We start from the raw sequence: 15,167 nt of genomic DNA on the forward strand, positions 1-15,167 counted from the left end.
CGGAGTTGAAATTTTACATGACCTGATTCTACAGCCAGGATTGAATCCAGACGAAGGAACTCCTCGACGATGAACAGCATCGACACGATTTTGCAAACATACTAAAACTTGTTTTTAAAAACGTTTATTATTATTAATTAATTTCTCTAGCTAGCTGTTGTTATGTTCATAAGGAAAATTTATTTACGCGTAGTTTGAAAACTGAGAAGATTAATGTATATAAAGCGTCTTGTACATAACCCGGGGTGGGGGGTCACGAGTTATAATTAGACAAATAGGTAAGTGTACGTTAATCTTTACTGAGTAACTTATTGATATAACGAACGAGATTAACACATTAATTATTGCATCATAACAGCGTAATCAAAAACACCGCGTATACACATCCAGTAGATATATATCTGTGATTTATTATAAATTTAAAAACGTTATCCTCACAACGATGATTCATTTCAATGTATATAGTCCACAGATTACTACCAATAAAAATAAAAGCATCGATCATAAAGTGCTTAGAACTCTTAAACAAATAGACACGAGTGACGGCTTGAACTACATTCCCTTGATAGAATAACTGGTGATAATGGAAGATAAGCTGTGGGTCTGGTGCGTCGTTTCTATTGCTAATGTTTATCGCGGAAAATTCTATTTCCAAACGGAATCTGAACGTTTTAACAAGGTTATTTTCCATTTAAATTGTATGTTTTTATTATTTTGATATAAATCAATAATATTAAATTTAAGTTTAATTATATAAATTTTTCATTTGAATTTATCCTTTCTTTAAAAATGACATTATTAGATCCTTACATACGAAATCCAAATTTTTAATACCCGTAATCATGTAAAGATCGATATATTTCATTCTTCTTAGAATAACAAATTATACAAAATAAATAGAATTAATTGAATTCTATATTAAATCAATTTAAAAAAAAATTAAGAAATATATGTTCAACTTTCTTTAATTGGTATCGATTATTGGTTTCGAATATCTTGTAACAATTTTTCACAGATAATTCACCGAACATTCGACGCCCATAACAGTCAGTTGTTTGACTATAAGCGTCGCAAACAAATACCTATTCGTGTTATCTGTAGTTCTTAATTCAATCAACACTGTTAATTACTATCAATTTTTTGCATTATTAAACATGTAGGTATACAATAAAAATTATGATTTTTTTTAAAGAAACGAGTCAAGTCACTAACTTAACTTACATTATTAGTTTCACTCTTACAACAGAGCATATATCAGAAGACAAGAAGATATTTTATTGTGTGTTTTAAAAGATAAAACCTGTCACGATATAAACGTATTTTTTATTGTAACTAACGAGTTACTTGTACATAATACGGATAACAACGAATGTACAATAATAATAATAATACATATTGTTATTGTCCATTTACCGTTCATAATAAAAATAATCAATTTGCATATCTTTCATCATATATTTCTTATTTATGAGCGTTAAGTGGAATTACAATTAGCAGCTTAAAAGATAAAGATGTAGTATCTTTGATATTTCCAACTGCTTCACTATATTGTGAACGGGGTTTTAGCAGAATGAAATAAGTCTCTACTCAAGGAAAAATTTCGTTGGAATGGAGACCAAAACAAATAAGGCGGCTTACAATTTAAATTCTGCTATTCGTTTTCGATTCAGTGAAAGGCAGACTAGTCTATAGTTTTCTTAATCACCAAGCCCATTATCAACGACGTGACCTTGAGAATGAAGACCTTTATAATCAATTTACAAATTGAGACACGACATACATTGTTAGTCGTAATGGCTGTGTGATAGATACTAATCAGCTCCACAAACTATATTTTCTAGCAAATTGCTACGTTCAAGGCATTATGAAAACGTGTAACGTGTCATAAATATATATCTACCTATTTTAAATGACAGTCAATCATTGCCAAGAAATTTCATATTATGTTGAATCAAAGTGTAATCTATTCGTTTTTTAGATAATACTAAGAATGTGATGTATTACAAATACGAATAATTTACTTTTTTGGATTACTTCAATAACTTACAAAGGTTAAATTTATTTTAACATCTTGTTAGGTACATGAACGTACGAAATCTTAAAAAAAACTGTTATTTCAATTAAAGAAACACTAAAATTAATTTAAAGTTTTAACCCAATTAGTTAATATATCATATATCTAATTGAGTTATAATTTAATCTCGATGCCGTAAGTCTCGATGTGTGACATTGTGAACATGTTCTTGACATGTGGGATCGCGACGTAAGGCAAGGCAATCTTTTAAATGTTTTGTGTTAGTTTAACTACGAAATTGAAACTTATGTTAATTAAAAGATATATGGACGGAAACGCCAGGAGGGGTGAGACAGGGGGTGCACTTGCACCTCCCTGCAATGATGTAAATATACAGAACGATATAAAAAAAAATCTACATCAATGTCACTTTTGAAATAAAAACCTAGTTGACTAGGTTGTTTTATAAATTGATTGAATTTCTAAACATCGATTCAGTGTCTCCCTCTAACCTTTTAATGTGAAAACTGAACATGTATATACTGGTACACCTCGCGTCTTCCATCGTGGACCGATCCCACGATTATAAGGATACACTGTTATAGATTATATTTTATTATTTAAAAGTATAATCCCATGTTTATGGATCTTGACAATCAACAGACTGCTAAAATCAACCAAAGTCTTCGAGTTACATAATCCCTTTGTTAAGATAATTCGTCGTCACTCTGAATACAACGCAATGCAATAATTTGTTTATACAATCTAGTCGCAACTCGTCAGCGGTAGATCGTGATGACGTGGCATTTGTAAAGAGACAAACAGTCACCGCCTACAGCCGCGCCCGCAGTAAATTGATTCAATTACCGAATTATCCGCTTATATGATAGGGCTAGCTGGTGACGCAGGATGGTTGTTACACCTGAGTTACCTAAGCATATGAAGCTCATATATTTGTCTCATTTCATTGTTGATCTTATTACATTTTAATGAATATTCGCATAAAATAGTTACATTGAATAAAAATAAAACCATTTGATGGAAATGACGACTTTGTCAACGATGAAACTGATAACTTCGTGTACTTTTAATACTATTCAACATTCAAACATTCCTTGATTGAATAGAGATCCTTAGCATATATACCCTAACTCATATTACAAATGCAAAATTGTATGTTTGTTACGATTTCTAACTAAAAATTTTGCAGAAACGTTGTCAGGGGTACAAAAAAGAATCACATGGACGAAATCGCGGCAGGTAAATTGTATATTATAAATACAATTGTTATTTAAATATTATTAAAATTTTATATGTAACATAGCATAACCCTAACGACACAAAGATAGGTCAATCTCGTTCTCATACCTGTTTTATTGTCTAGATAAATCGTCGGCAACGCTACACGTCAGTCATCTGCATATTAACGACTGTTACCGATATGCGTAGGATACACGTTGCAATGATATCAGAATGAAATATTACAGAAAGACTTTTTAGTATCGCTTCTTCCCGTACACATATTCATTAAATACTTATTTAAAATATATGACTATCAGATCTTTCAAATGATAAATATTCATTTAATAAGATCTATTTTTTTCTTATTTACGAGTGTATTTAATATCGGTGTTGTTGTCTATACTATGCCTTTTCCTAATTTGGTTTAATGTTAGTACACGAACGGAATCAACGTATTCATAAATAAAGTACAAAATATTTCGCGTATCGTAAATATTTAAGTAATTTCAATTAGTATTGTTATTCAGTAACACGACGCTGTAAATAGCATTTAAATATTATGTCAAAACACTAAAAAAGATTGTGTTGATCGATGAGAAGAGACAATCAGTGAAGTCTTACAAAACAATCCATTTTGATTCTATAATAGATACGATAAGCCACGTCTTAATGTGTCACGAATGCCAATGTCTTGGTCAAAGTGAAAGTGAACCGATCGATTTTCTAGAATATTCTAAATTCAATCACTACATATTATAAAATAAAATAACCGTGTCTGTCTGAAGAGAACGGATTTTCATAGTTTTCGCTAATAAACGGAGTGGTTGATAGCGAATATTTACGTGTTTATTTTATTACTTTTTGTGTGTATTAGCTGAAATATGACGATGAATTTTGGAGATGTCGGAAAAATCACGCCGCCAGTATGTAACTGGCGTCCGAAGAAGAGAACAACAGTTAACATGTTCTATATTTTTAAATGTTTAAATCATCGATATAAAGCCTTGAAAAATATGTCCTTAGATTACTAATGATCAACATAAAACTAATCGAGGCCAATATTAACAAACCCTTTTCAGTTGGTTCAATTCAAAGATAATTAAGTTGAAGTTATTAGTTTATTTTTTTTTTCTGTATGTAAACCATATTAAATTTTTATCGTTCAAAAACGACCTGCCCGCCAATTATTCTACGTTAATTGTATTATGAAAATACTTTCGAACGTACCAATAAGATCCAAACAGCATTTTAACTGAACCAGACGAACGACACGCGAAAGCGTGAACAAAGGCAAGTATTATCATAAGATAATCTACGCTGATATCTTTTAGCATCTCTCTTTTGATATAAAGATTTTCATAGTTAGGTAATAGTCGAGATTTAAAAATAATCACCGAATCATTTTCACTGTTTCCATATATTTTTAAACACTCATTGTTTAATAAAGGAAAAATAAGGAATTGAAATAGTACTTACAGTGGAGTGCCTCCAAAAATGTATGAGTGCGTGTATGTCGGTAGCCGGTGCTAGCAGGAGATAGTCCCGCCACTCGTCGTAGCTGATGTTCAGGCTGCCGTCCTGGTCCATCCTGGTAACAAAGCCATATTATATTAACACTTATATCGCTTATGATAAAGATGATATGAAAATGTTTCACGAACATCTGTGACACCTACCTAATACCTATAAAATGCTGAAGTTAAGTTACTTTCCCGTTGTAACACCACAAATATAAACAATATTAGATCAGTTTGTGCTCGAAATTCGCCGTTACATTCATCCAATCCATCTCTTACATGCATTCAAATGAAATGGTTCCTTACGGATTATGTAAGTCATTGTAGAAAAGGGAGAGGCTTTTGTAAAAATAATAAAAGGTGTACAATTTTTGATATTAGTGGTCGCTCATTTGGTCGGTCCGTATTCGACCGTTATCCCATGTAACAAATATACAAGATACATTGTTCGTAAGACAGTTAAAACGAGGTTCAGATGGACGATATCATTATTATAATAAAAATAACCATATGTCAGAAAAACGTCATTGACGTTTGTTGTCATTAGTCGTATAAAATAAATTATATTTCATCATCATCATCATCCTCCTGCCCTTACCCCAGTTTTATTTAGGGTTGGCGCAGCATGTCTGCTTCTTCTATACTTCTCTGTCTGACGTCATCTCACAAGTAAAATTATTTCCAGCCATATCATCTTTCACACAATCCATCCATCGTTTCTTTGGTATTCCCCTTCTAATAGAGTAATTTTTTAAATTAATTTATATAAATTTAAAATATGTACAATTTCATACTCCTTGCTCGACATAATTTTCCTAAAGATGCACAATTTTTTTCTTCGAATATTAATATACAGGTTGTATGTTTGTTCTCAACAATACACATATATGGTTGCTAGTAAACACAAATTCATTTTATCTTCAAGACAGAAAATGTATCTTCAAGCAATTATTTAAAAAAAAATCAATAGGTATTTAATATTTAGTAGCATGCGTTGCATTTTAATATCTTGTAAAGTAATTATTCTACCTAACATTAAAACTACTTTTGAATCAATTTAAATGATTCCAGTTTCAGGTAGCTGCTACAAAAACAAAAGATATATTATTTAAAATTGCTAGTTCTCTAAATAGTCATTTATAAAATCATCATATTTGCTTTTAGTAACATTTCATTTAAATAATTTAGAACATAATGCAGGCAATTACCATTTCAAGAAACCGTAACGAACCAATGACGGGAATAATAACTCACTGGTCAACATCTTATCATATATCTCAGCTCGATTAGCAACTTAAGCTTTATTTACAAATATGTCTTATATTTAACACATATATTTACATATAAAACGTAGAATACGATTCATTCTAAGAGCTGGAAAGCAATGTACGATTATTACATTAAGCTTGTGTGATGTTGATTTAAATTTCCGAAAATCCATGAATAATTAATAATCACTACGGGTTATATACGTAGTGACGTTTTCCTTTAATAATATCCATCTTTCTAGAAAATAATTTCCTTAATTTATATTCCCGTTGCGTAATGAGGTGATTCAATGCTGATGGTAGAGAAAAAGCACAAATTCCACAAGGAACGGATTGATATTATATAACATTTTACAACAAGTTTCACAAATCGTAAATAAACAAATTACATTTTAACAAACAAAGACATTGTTGAGGGTCGCCAGCAACCATTAGTATATGGATAAAAAAAAATTGTTATTTTCAAACAATATAACAATAGTACAATGTTTATGTACATCTTTGCAAAGCCAGCAACTACATGATACGTTTGACTTACCACCAGTATTTTGGCAAACCGGCTTTTCTGAAACATTTATGTCCTAGATATAGTTTACATTTTATAACCAAAAAAATTTTTTAAGTTTTTTTCTATATACATTGATTTTATGTTATAATAAAAAAATTTCAACAAAATAGGATTCAATACAAATTAAATGTTAATATTTATAAAAATATAAAGATATATATACATATATCCACTTTTAATATGTTATTCTAAAATGTTTTGTGCTTGTAAAGTACATGAATGACTAATGATTATGTATAATTTATGCAACTAATACGTTTGGCACTTGAATATCCTTTATTTCGCAAGCCACACCCACATTATTGATGAATGGTAATAAAAGACTATTCACTTGAAAAGAGAATTAGTTTCTAAAAAATACTAATAACTACAAAGTAACAAAGTTACATAAAAATATTATATAATACAATCGCAAAATACAAAATTTCCAAGCATTATAAGTAACTACGTAGCTGCGCTTTCTTATCTAGTATTATTTTCTCACCTTTTCAAAAGATTGGTTGCTTCATTTCTTCCGATTGCAATCCCTAAGTCAGCAAATGCAGAAATAAGTTCTTCCAAGTCAACTTTTCCTGAAATTAAAATGAAACTAAAGTAATATTTTTTATAATCACTCACAAGTCTTATCGATTCTTCTCGTGTAACCGATCATGATGTTCTTATATTGTGTATATTTTAGTTACTAACCATCTTTATTTTTATCTAAATGTGAGAACTGCAGCCTGAGATTTTTCTCATGTTCTCTGACATAGTGAATGAACTCAGACAGAGTAACATCGCCGGGATCCTTCCCCGTCTTAGCGAGAAACTTCTGAAATGTTAAAATTGCAACTATTATAGGAAAAACTATAATTTAAAAAAATGAATAATATCTAGCAGCTACATGAATCCTATATAAATTGGTTTAATATATAGCTCGAACCCAAAGCCAAGAACTTAAAACTTTATCCCATTAAGTCAAGAACATCTAATTCTAGGACAACCGAGAGAGTAGTAGAATGTTATATTACAAAGGCTTCATGTACCTACAATCTAGAAACTGATTTCTATGAAAACAGTTATACAATTTGTTCGGAATGTTTAAAAAACCTCATGAATATCTTTTATCAACATATCATTGGTGTTCCTTATGAATTTTAAGTATTAGATCTGAGTTAATACTCTAACCAAGCTAATGTATTGAAATTTTATTCTTCTGCACAGTATTCCAATATACTACATTATCTATTTTTATATTGAATGGTGATCTTTTGAACAATATATTTTATTAGAGAAACAAATTGTTATCCTCATTTAAACATATGACAAAAGATTTTAAAGGATGTATATTACCAAATTGTAATGCTATTACATTGCATATAAGCTGTTAAATATATTTTAGTTAATAACCACACAGTACAACAGAGGATGCATTCATTGAATATAATTGCAATCCTTCTTACTTCGAGGTTAATAATGAAAGCAAAATTAATTCCTAGAGTAAAACAGTGGAAAACTACTCCAATGGTATAATATATATGTATATGTATTAGTATACCATTTTATATAAGACTTGCAGAGTAATTGATTGTATAAATGTTTTTTTTATTTAATGAAACGAGCACATTTCGTCAAATGTTTGAGTCATGGATTGTAACAAGATTTGGGTGGAAAATGATCAAACCATAATGGTTTATATAATAGTGAAGAAATGTATCCACTTCTAACTGATTTGGACACACGTAAAAAAAATATCGTAACGAATATCTATGTGACGGTGATTTAAACAATTTATACTGAAAATAATACTTTCTTTTTGAATTTTGTAAGTCAGAAAGATTTTTTTATATTCCTAAATACAATTAATGTTTAAGATCAATCGATTAAAGAAAAACAAAAACTTAATGTTCCAAATTCGAACAAAATCGATCACGTGGTATTTTACAGTAAAAGAAAGCAAAATTCATTAAACCACCGTTAGTTTTAACATAAAAGGCTGAATTCTAACCTCTGCATAGCTGCGATTAATGTGCGGGGCCAACTCCTTGAGGGCAACAGACAAATCATGAATGTCAATTTTGCCATTTCCGTCATTGTCTAATTTAGAAAAAAGTTTTTCGAGCCTTTCTTCGTCTTCTTTTGGCAATTCCTCTATTTCCAGCGGCGGATGACACTGCACCATGGTGTCTATCCTCAGTATAAGTACTACTTGTTTGAGAACAAGATGAAAAATCTTTATACAGTCTTATATTGGCATACATTACTTTAGCCTAAATAAAATATGTGACTAAAATCATTTTTACGGATTTCCACACGGCTCTCATTCAAGCGATTTTGACAGGTATCTTCTGGCTTTCTACTTGCGTACTAACTTACTGAGGTGTTAGTGTAGTGTAATAAGTATACTAGAGCCTGACACGAACAAACTCACACAATGACATTATACCAGGGGCATGCAACTCTAGTACATTAATTAGAAAAAAAAAATGTATAGAAACTAGCGCTACCTTTTAGTCAATGCCCCTAAACTTACTTTAAAACTGTTGTTGTTTATGCGCTCGCTAGATGACATTAGCATAGTAGTAAACAATAAACATTAAGATCTAAAAATATTTTAATTATTTTTGTAAGAGGGTTTATTATTTAGTAGATGTTTCAGATGACGAAATTATTTTATTTCGAAAATGATTCTGTTTGTTGTCATATAAAAAATCTAATAATTTCATGGTGCTGGCAGCATTTTAAATTATCAAAATTTGTAATAACTTTAACCAAACCGAAACGGCAAAACTTTAAAATTGTTTGAATCGTTCGCTGTGCATCGCTGATCGCGCTAATTTTTATTTGACTTGTGAAAATGCCATCAAACTCCCGATTCAAGTGTCATTTTGGTTGTAAAAACGATGGTGAGTAATTTAAAACTACATTGGTTTATGTTTGGGTAAAATACTGGCCCAGTTCCTACCACTGGTTTCATTTGATGAACTTCATAGCACATTTGAGGATACGTAAACCTTCGGACAAAATATAATATCTTTTATCTATATATATATATATCTTTCGCAGGTCCATTGCATTGATTTCCTAAACCACAATACCCACATCTAGAAAAATTTAATGTATGGAAATCTGTCCTCGCTGAAGATATTCAAGACAAAGGAGACATTTACATTTATAACCAAATTCGAATATGCTATCACCACTTTGAAGAATGTTATTGTTCACAAAGCCAAAGACTCACAGCTAATGCAGTTCCAACGCTAAATATTGGTAAGTTTTTATGTTGTATTTTTTGTATAAGATAATATTATTATTTGGCCTACTTATTAATAAACTTGGACTAAAGTATTATTAAGTTTACCTTTAGTATTATAAAAGTATTAACCTATTTAGTATTACTAATACAGTATACCAAGATGGTATTTCACTTGATTAGTCTTGCAAGCTAATTTTACATTCCACTATTTATACTTTCAGGTTAATCTCATCTTCAATCCATGGAAACTGATGCAATTGAACATGTGATTAATGTAATGCAGCGGTCAACTGCCCCAACAACAAAGGATGATCAGGGTGAAGGTACTTGCAAACAACAGCAAATTGGTTATTCAGAATTATTCTTAGATTTTTATTTAATATTCCAACATTAAGTACATCTCTGAACCAAATTACAACCTGATCCTTAAATGATCCTTACAATTAGGCATTTTTATTAATATTATAGTTAATGATTTACATACTTATAGATAGAATTATGAGTGAGAAGTTATAATGAAGAATAGTTCTTACTCATAATTAGAATTATGTATATTTTTAAGTTCTCCTTTTAGGCTGCATTGTACGGAAACTGATGTTTGTGAAAAAATTGTAAAGTTATTAGATGAAATGTATTATATGATTGTGGCTTGTTTGCGTGAGGCTCCTGAATCATATTGTCCAATAGAGAAAATGAGATTTTTTATAGATTTGTAATTGCAACTTTAATGTAATATCTTGTGAAAAGCATAAAGGCTCATTAATTGATTATATTAGTAATCTAGCAATAAATAGAATAATTCACAGTTGGTGTAAAAATGTTAATAGAATTATAGATGGAAAAATAACGTCCTTTGACCAGACTGATCCAATTAAAGTTCAAGCATTTGATTATTTTAAAACTCACAATCACAAGAAAACATAATAATAAATTGCAAAGCATTGCGTCACAATATATTTACAACAACATTATGTATATTCATAGTAACATTGATCACTTTAATAAAATCTGTGATAATCATTCTATGTGCACAAGAAGTAAGGATAAACTTATAACGGCAAGGTCACTTCGCTAAGTCTATTGACTTCCTGAATCCTTCTTGAGGCAAGGTATTATATAATAAAATTCCACAGACATTTTTAACTTTGCTGTTTGATAAATTCAAATAATTTGTAAAAAATACATTGATAAAGAAGGCATATTATTCAATACAAGATTACACAGACGATAAAAAAGTGGAATTAATACTTGTTGACTTCCAGGCAGGATATATTACATGCATATATAATTGTAATTAACTAACATGACTGTTTTTTTAAATGTTGAAAAAGAGTACTGAGTTTCTTGCTGGTTCTTCTCGGTAGAATCCACTTTCCGAACTGGTGGTAGCTTCACTTAATATAAAAAAATTTGTTGAATGACGATTCAAAAGTGCTTGTTAAAGACTACTTGAATAAAGTATATTTTGATTTTAAATAAAAATTTAAAGGTCAATCATGCAAGTTTTTCATTGTAAAAATATGTCAAATAATTGTTAAATGACAAATTTACTAAATATGATGAATTTGTGGTTTTTCAATTTTCACAAATTCCTTTAATAAAAAATAATATAAATTAAATAAAAAATAATATATACAATAAGTTTAGGTTAATGCCATCTAAGGGGCCAATGAGAAACTAACAACCGCCATCTAGTGGCCGAGGCCCGTAAACTTTTCTGTTAAATCTTGAGTTGCTTATGTATAGCTAGTATAAGTGTATATGCATAGATGCATTATACAGCACTGCGGCCTGCGCTAATTTTCTAGGCCATGGGACAAGTAGCGGCATCTATGTTAAATGTCGATAGTTACTTTTAACCTTAGTCTATTGATTTTTCAAAGACAATTTAATACAGTAATTGTCATATTACATAATGTAGGCAAATAATTAAAACTATTAAATAACATTTGTCGTAGGTTTATATTATGTTGAACAATTGTGTAATTTGACTTCAAAGATAGGTTTAGTAATAGGTGTATAATTAAGTGTTTTGAGAAAATTATCACACTTAGAAAGTCTCAGTAAAACAAAAAAAATTAAAAGCGTATTCGTGGTTATATTAAGATGTATTAGCATTTTTTTAATTTTATAATCAGTATATTAACATTAGGTTATTTATATTAATTAACATATAAAAGTTTTGTAAATGGTATATAAAATAAAGAAAATATTCGTTCTTAAATATTTACAATAAGAACATTACTAACGAGCAAATTACTGACGTGGTGTAAATTGTAATTAAAGCGACTTTGTTGGCCCATTAAAACTATAAATTGTTTACATTGGAATTATAGTTCCGGTTGCCAGTTCATCTGATGTGTCAATTTCTAATTTGACAGAAATGAAAATATTGCCATTTCTTTCTGAAGTTTCAGTTTTCCTGTCAGTATCTTTGCTTACTCCATTAAACGGATTTATAAAATTTAAAATTATTCCTAATTTAGATATTCTTTTTGATTGTCACATTCTTCCTTTTTCTGTCCCTGTTAAATTTTAGGCTTTTTTTGGAACAGACATTTTCTGGTTCAACTTTGTATAATTACATCTGTATCTGCTTTATCTGATGTGTGGTGGGGACAAAGTATTTTAATATATAAAATATATTGAAGAAAGCATCACTACCAATTTTAATCACATGAAGAGTACAATAATTGCTTAAAGATTATTATCTCAAATTTAATAATATTTTAAAATCCCATTCTAAAATAACCAAAAGGGTTTAAAAGATTTTCTCGATTCAAACAGAGTTTTATTTAATATTTCCTCTTGCAAGCGTTCAGATTTTACCAATCGTACTTGACATAAAGACCAAGAAGTCTCAACGTATTAGTAATGTTTTCCCTCCGACCAAAGATCAGCAAGGAAAATGGCAGAAGAAAACACCGATGTTGCAAATTGAGGAATCACACTTCTGAGTGTGATCCATCCAACAACAGCGAAGACTTTCCATCAGTAAAGAAAGAAAACTTAAGAGAGAGAATCTTCGCTTTATTCCACTGTAACAATCCTGTGGTTGTCGGAAAGTGCAGCATTCGCTATAGCTTCCGTTGTTTTACGTGAAACCAACATGTCTATCATTGACAAAAATAAATCGAGAAAAGTACGAAAGAAGGTCGAAAACACAAGATAGAGTGAAAAACAAAAAGTTTTCCAAACATTGTTAACAAGAAAAAGGAGAAAAATAATATAAATAAATCATACTTGAAGAACATATTTCATTAAATAAACATACAGGTAGCAAATATTTAGGATATATCACCACAATTGTTGGATGAGTTAAATTTATAAAAAGTAATTATTAATCTTCGTTTCACTTAAAACGTCTGTCTGAATCGTTTGATGGCTATTGGATGTTATGGTTCTAATGTTAATGTCAATTTGATGGTATATTAAGATTAATTGAAAAAACATTGACAATACCTTTAAATATATTTACAAATTAATGTATTGCCATTTCGTCATTTAATAATTTTTCTCGAGGCGATGAAACATATATTAACATAATTTGCTAAAATCGAATAAAAAAGCCTTGTAAAATTCTTAAATGATAATATACCAGGTGAAATGCCATTGAAAGAATTTACAAAGTCCAAAGTTCCCACTTTGGACCTTATTTGGACCGAATAGTATCTGGTTTTATATCTGGCAAATGACGCGAAGACTTAGTTTTTAAATCACCTGGAAAAATATCTTATGCTAGATGCCTCATATATACCAACTGAATTATTCGTTTCTGTATTACAACAACAGATCCATAAGATAAACTTGCTACTTTAGCAACTTACGTTGTAATAAAATATCCGTCATGGTTTGACATTGAAAGTCCTACTTGCAAAGACGAAGGACAGAATTTATGACAATGAATTTCGAAATCTTTATCAACAGAACTAAAAGATTTTATAGTTTTGGTAATACAAAGCAACAATTATTTTGCCACCCTGAAAATAGTAGATTTTCAGGCAATGTTGACAGACTCTAAAAAACATATAAGAGAAATGGCTTTGCGTCGTATCTTTAAAGAATGCGGTGCAAAATTGCAAAAGTTAAGACTATTTCATGTTGTAGACCTAAATATGGATGCAAAAGTCTATTACCTCCTTAACTGCCAGAGCCATAATACAGAACCACTGAACGTGAAGTAAATGTGTAATGAAGAACTTAAGCCTCTCATTGCCTGAGAAAAGAACAATAAAATATTTTTTATGCATTCACCTAGCCACACTCAAGCAGTTGAGAAGTCAGACAAACGGTAACTGAAGTCTGTGCACAATATCAGCGCGTGAAGGTTTCATTAAAGCATAGATTAGGTTTCGCAACCTTCGCATGTACTATTTCTGTGCGCACCTTATCCAATTGTATGGTATATAATTTTTGTTCGACTTAAATTTATGATTAATCACCGTTAACGAAAAAATTGCAAAAACTGACTATGTTGGCGTCAAATATCAAAATTGTTGAATATTTTTGACAAACCACAGAACGCTGACAAACTACTCATAGATATTATAGGTAGATATTTTTAAGACCTTACTATTTTTACAGATGACTCCAGCATCTAAAGATGTACAAATGCCTGCTGTGTCTCTTAATTAGAAGTTATTCTTACATAATTTTGCCTCAATTATTTGTAAGAGAATCAATAGCTTTATTATGAGCTGTATAATTCGCCGAATCACATAGAATTCGATAAGTCATAATGTTTGTAGAATGTTTGAGCTGCCTTCTTATTGTTTACTACCCATTTCGGAATTCATCAAAATTCCTAAAACCTTTCTTTCTACAGATTAGAAAAGAGATTATTTATGTTTGTCATTAAAAATGTCTCATCGTTAAAGTTGTATAGATAGATAGTCACATTGGTATTCGTGACAGTGAAATTGGTTATCAATATGTTAAAACATAATTAAAATTATACAGTATTCTGCATTGCAGTATCGATCGCATTTGCAATTTTATTGCTCTCTTTTTTTTTTGATGAATAATTTATTGATACAATTTTTGGGCTCAACTTGTGATACTGTTTATTTATTTCACTGTTATCTCAAGTATAATTCTGAAGTGTCAATTTTCACTAGCCGAATAGTGCTTATATAACGCCTATAAATAATAATGGTAAAAGCAGTACGTGCCACTTATTCTACCCCATGGTAGAGTATGAAGGAGTTTTTAGGACAAAAGTCGTATTAGAGTTGACTTTGAGTCGAGTAAGCTATGTCAGGGCGAGCAGGAGGCGTGCTCCGGATTGCGGAAGGACATATCCTAGATCACGGGATGACAATTT

The 15,167-nt window shown here is 30.3% G+C and overlaps 1 protein-coding gene across 2 annotated transcripts in view; it reads right to left on the reverse strand.

Moving 5' to 3' along the window:
• LOC113396083 (calcium-binding mitochondrial carrier protein SCaMC-2) overlaps positions 1-9,020 on the reverse strand; it is a 28,662-nt gene extending 19,642 nt beyond the window's left edge. Inside the window, exons 1-5 of one of the 2 annotated variants that reach the window (XM_026633869.2) lie at positions 8,597-9,020; positions 7,297-7,420; positions 7,094-7,181; positions 6,580-6,606; positions 4,733-4,844 (exon numbers count right to left, since the gene is read on the reverse strand). In XM_026633869.2, the coding sequence (XP_026489654.1) occupies positions 4,733-4,844; positions 6,580-6,606; positions 7,094-7,181; positions 7,297-7,420; positions 8,597-8,770 (525 nt within the window). In that variant the 5' untranslated portion in view covers positions 8,771-9,020. The remainder of the gene's footprint in view (positions 1-4,732; positions 4,845-6,579; positions 6,607-7,093; positions 7,182-7,296; positions 7,421-8,596) is intronic. The other variant, XM_026633877.2, reaches the window with a different exon arrangement.
• Between the last annotated feature and the right edge of the window lie 6,147 nt (positions 9,021-15,167).

The sequence above is a fragment of the Vanessa tameamea genome, chromosome Z (assembly GCF_037043105.1).
Source record: "Vanessa tameamea isolate UH-Manoa-2023 chromosome Z, ilVanTame1 primary haplotype, whole genome shotgun sequence".
Lineage (NCBI taxonomy): Eukaryota > Metazoa > Arthropoda > Insecta > Lepidoptera > Nymphalidae > Vanessa > Vanessa tameamea.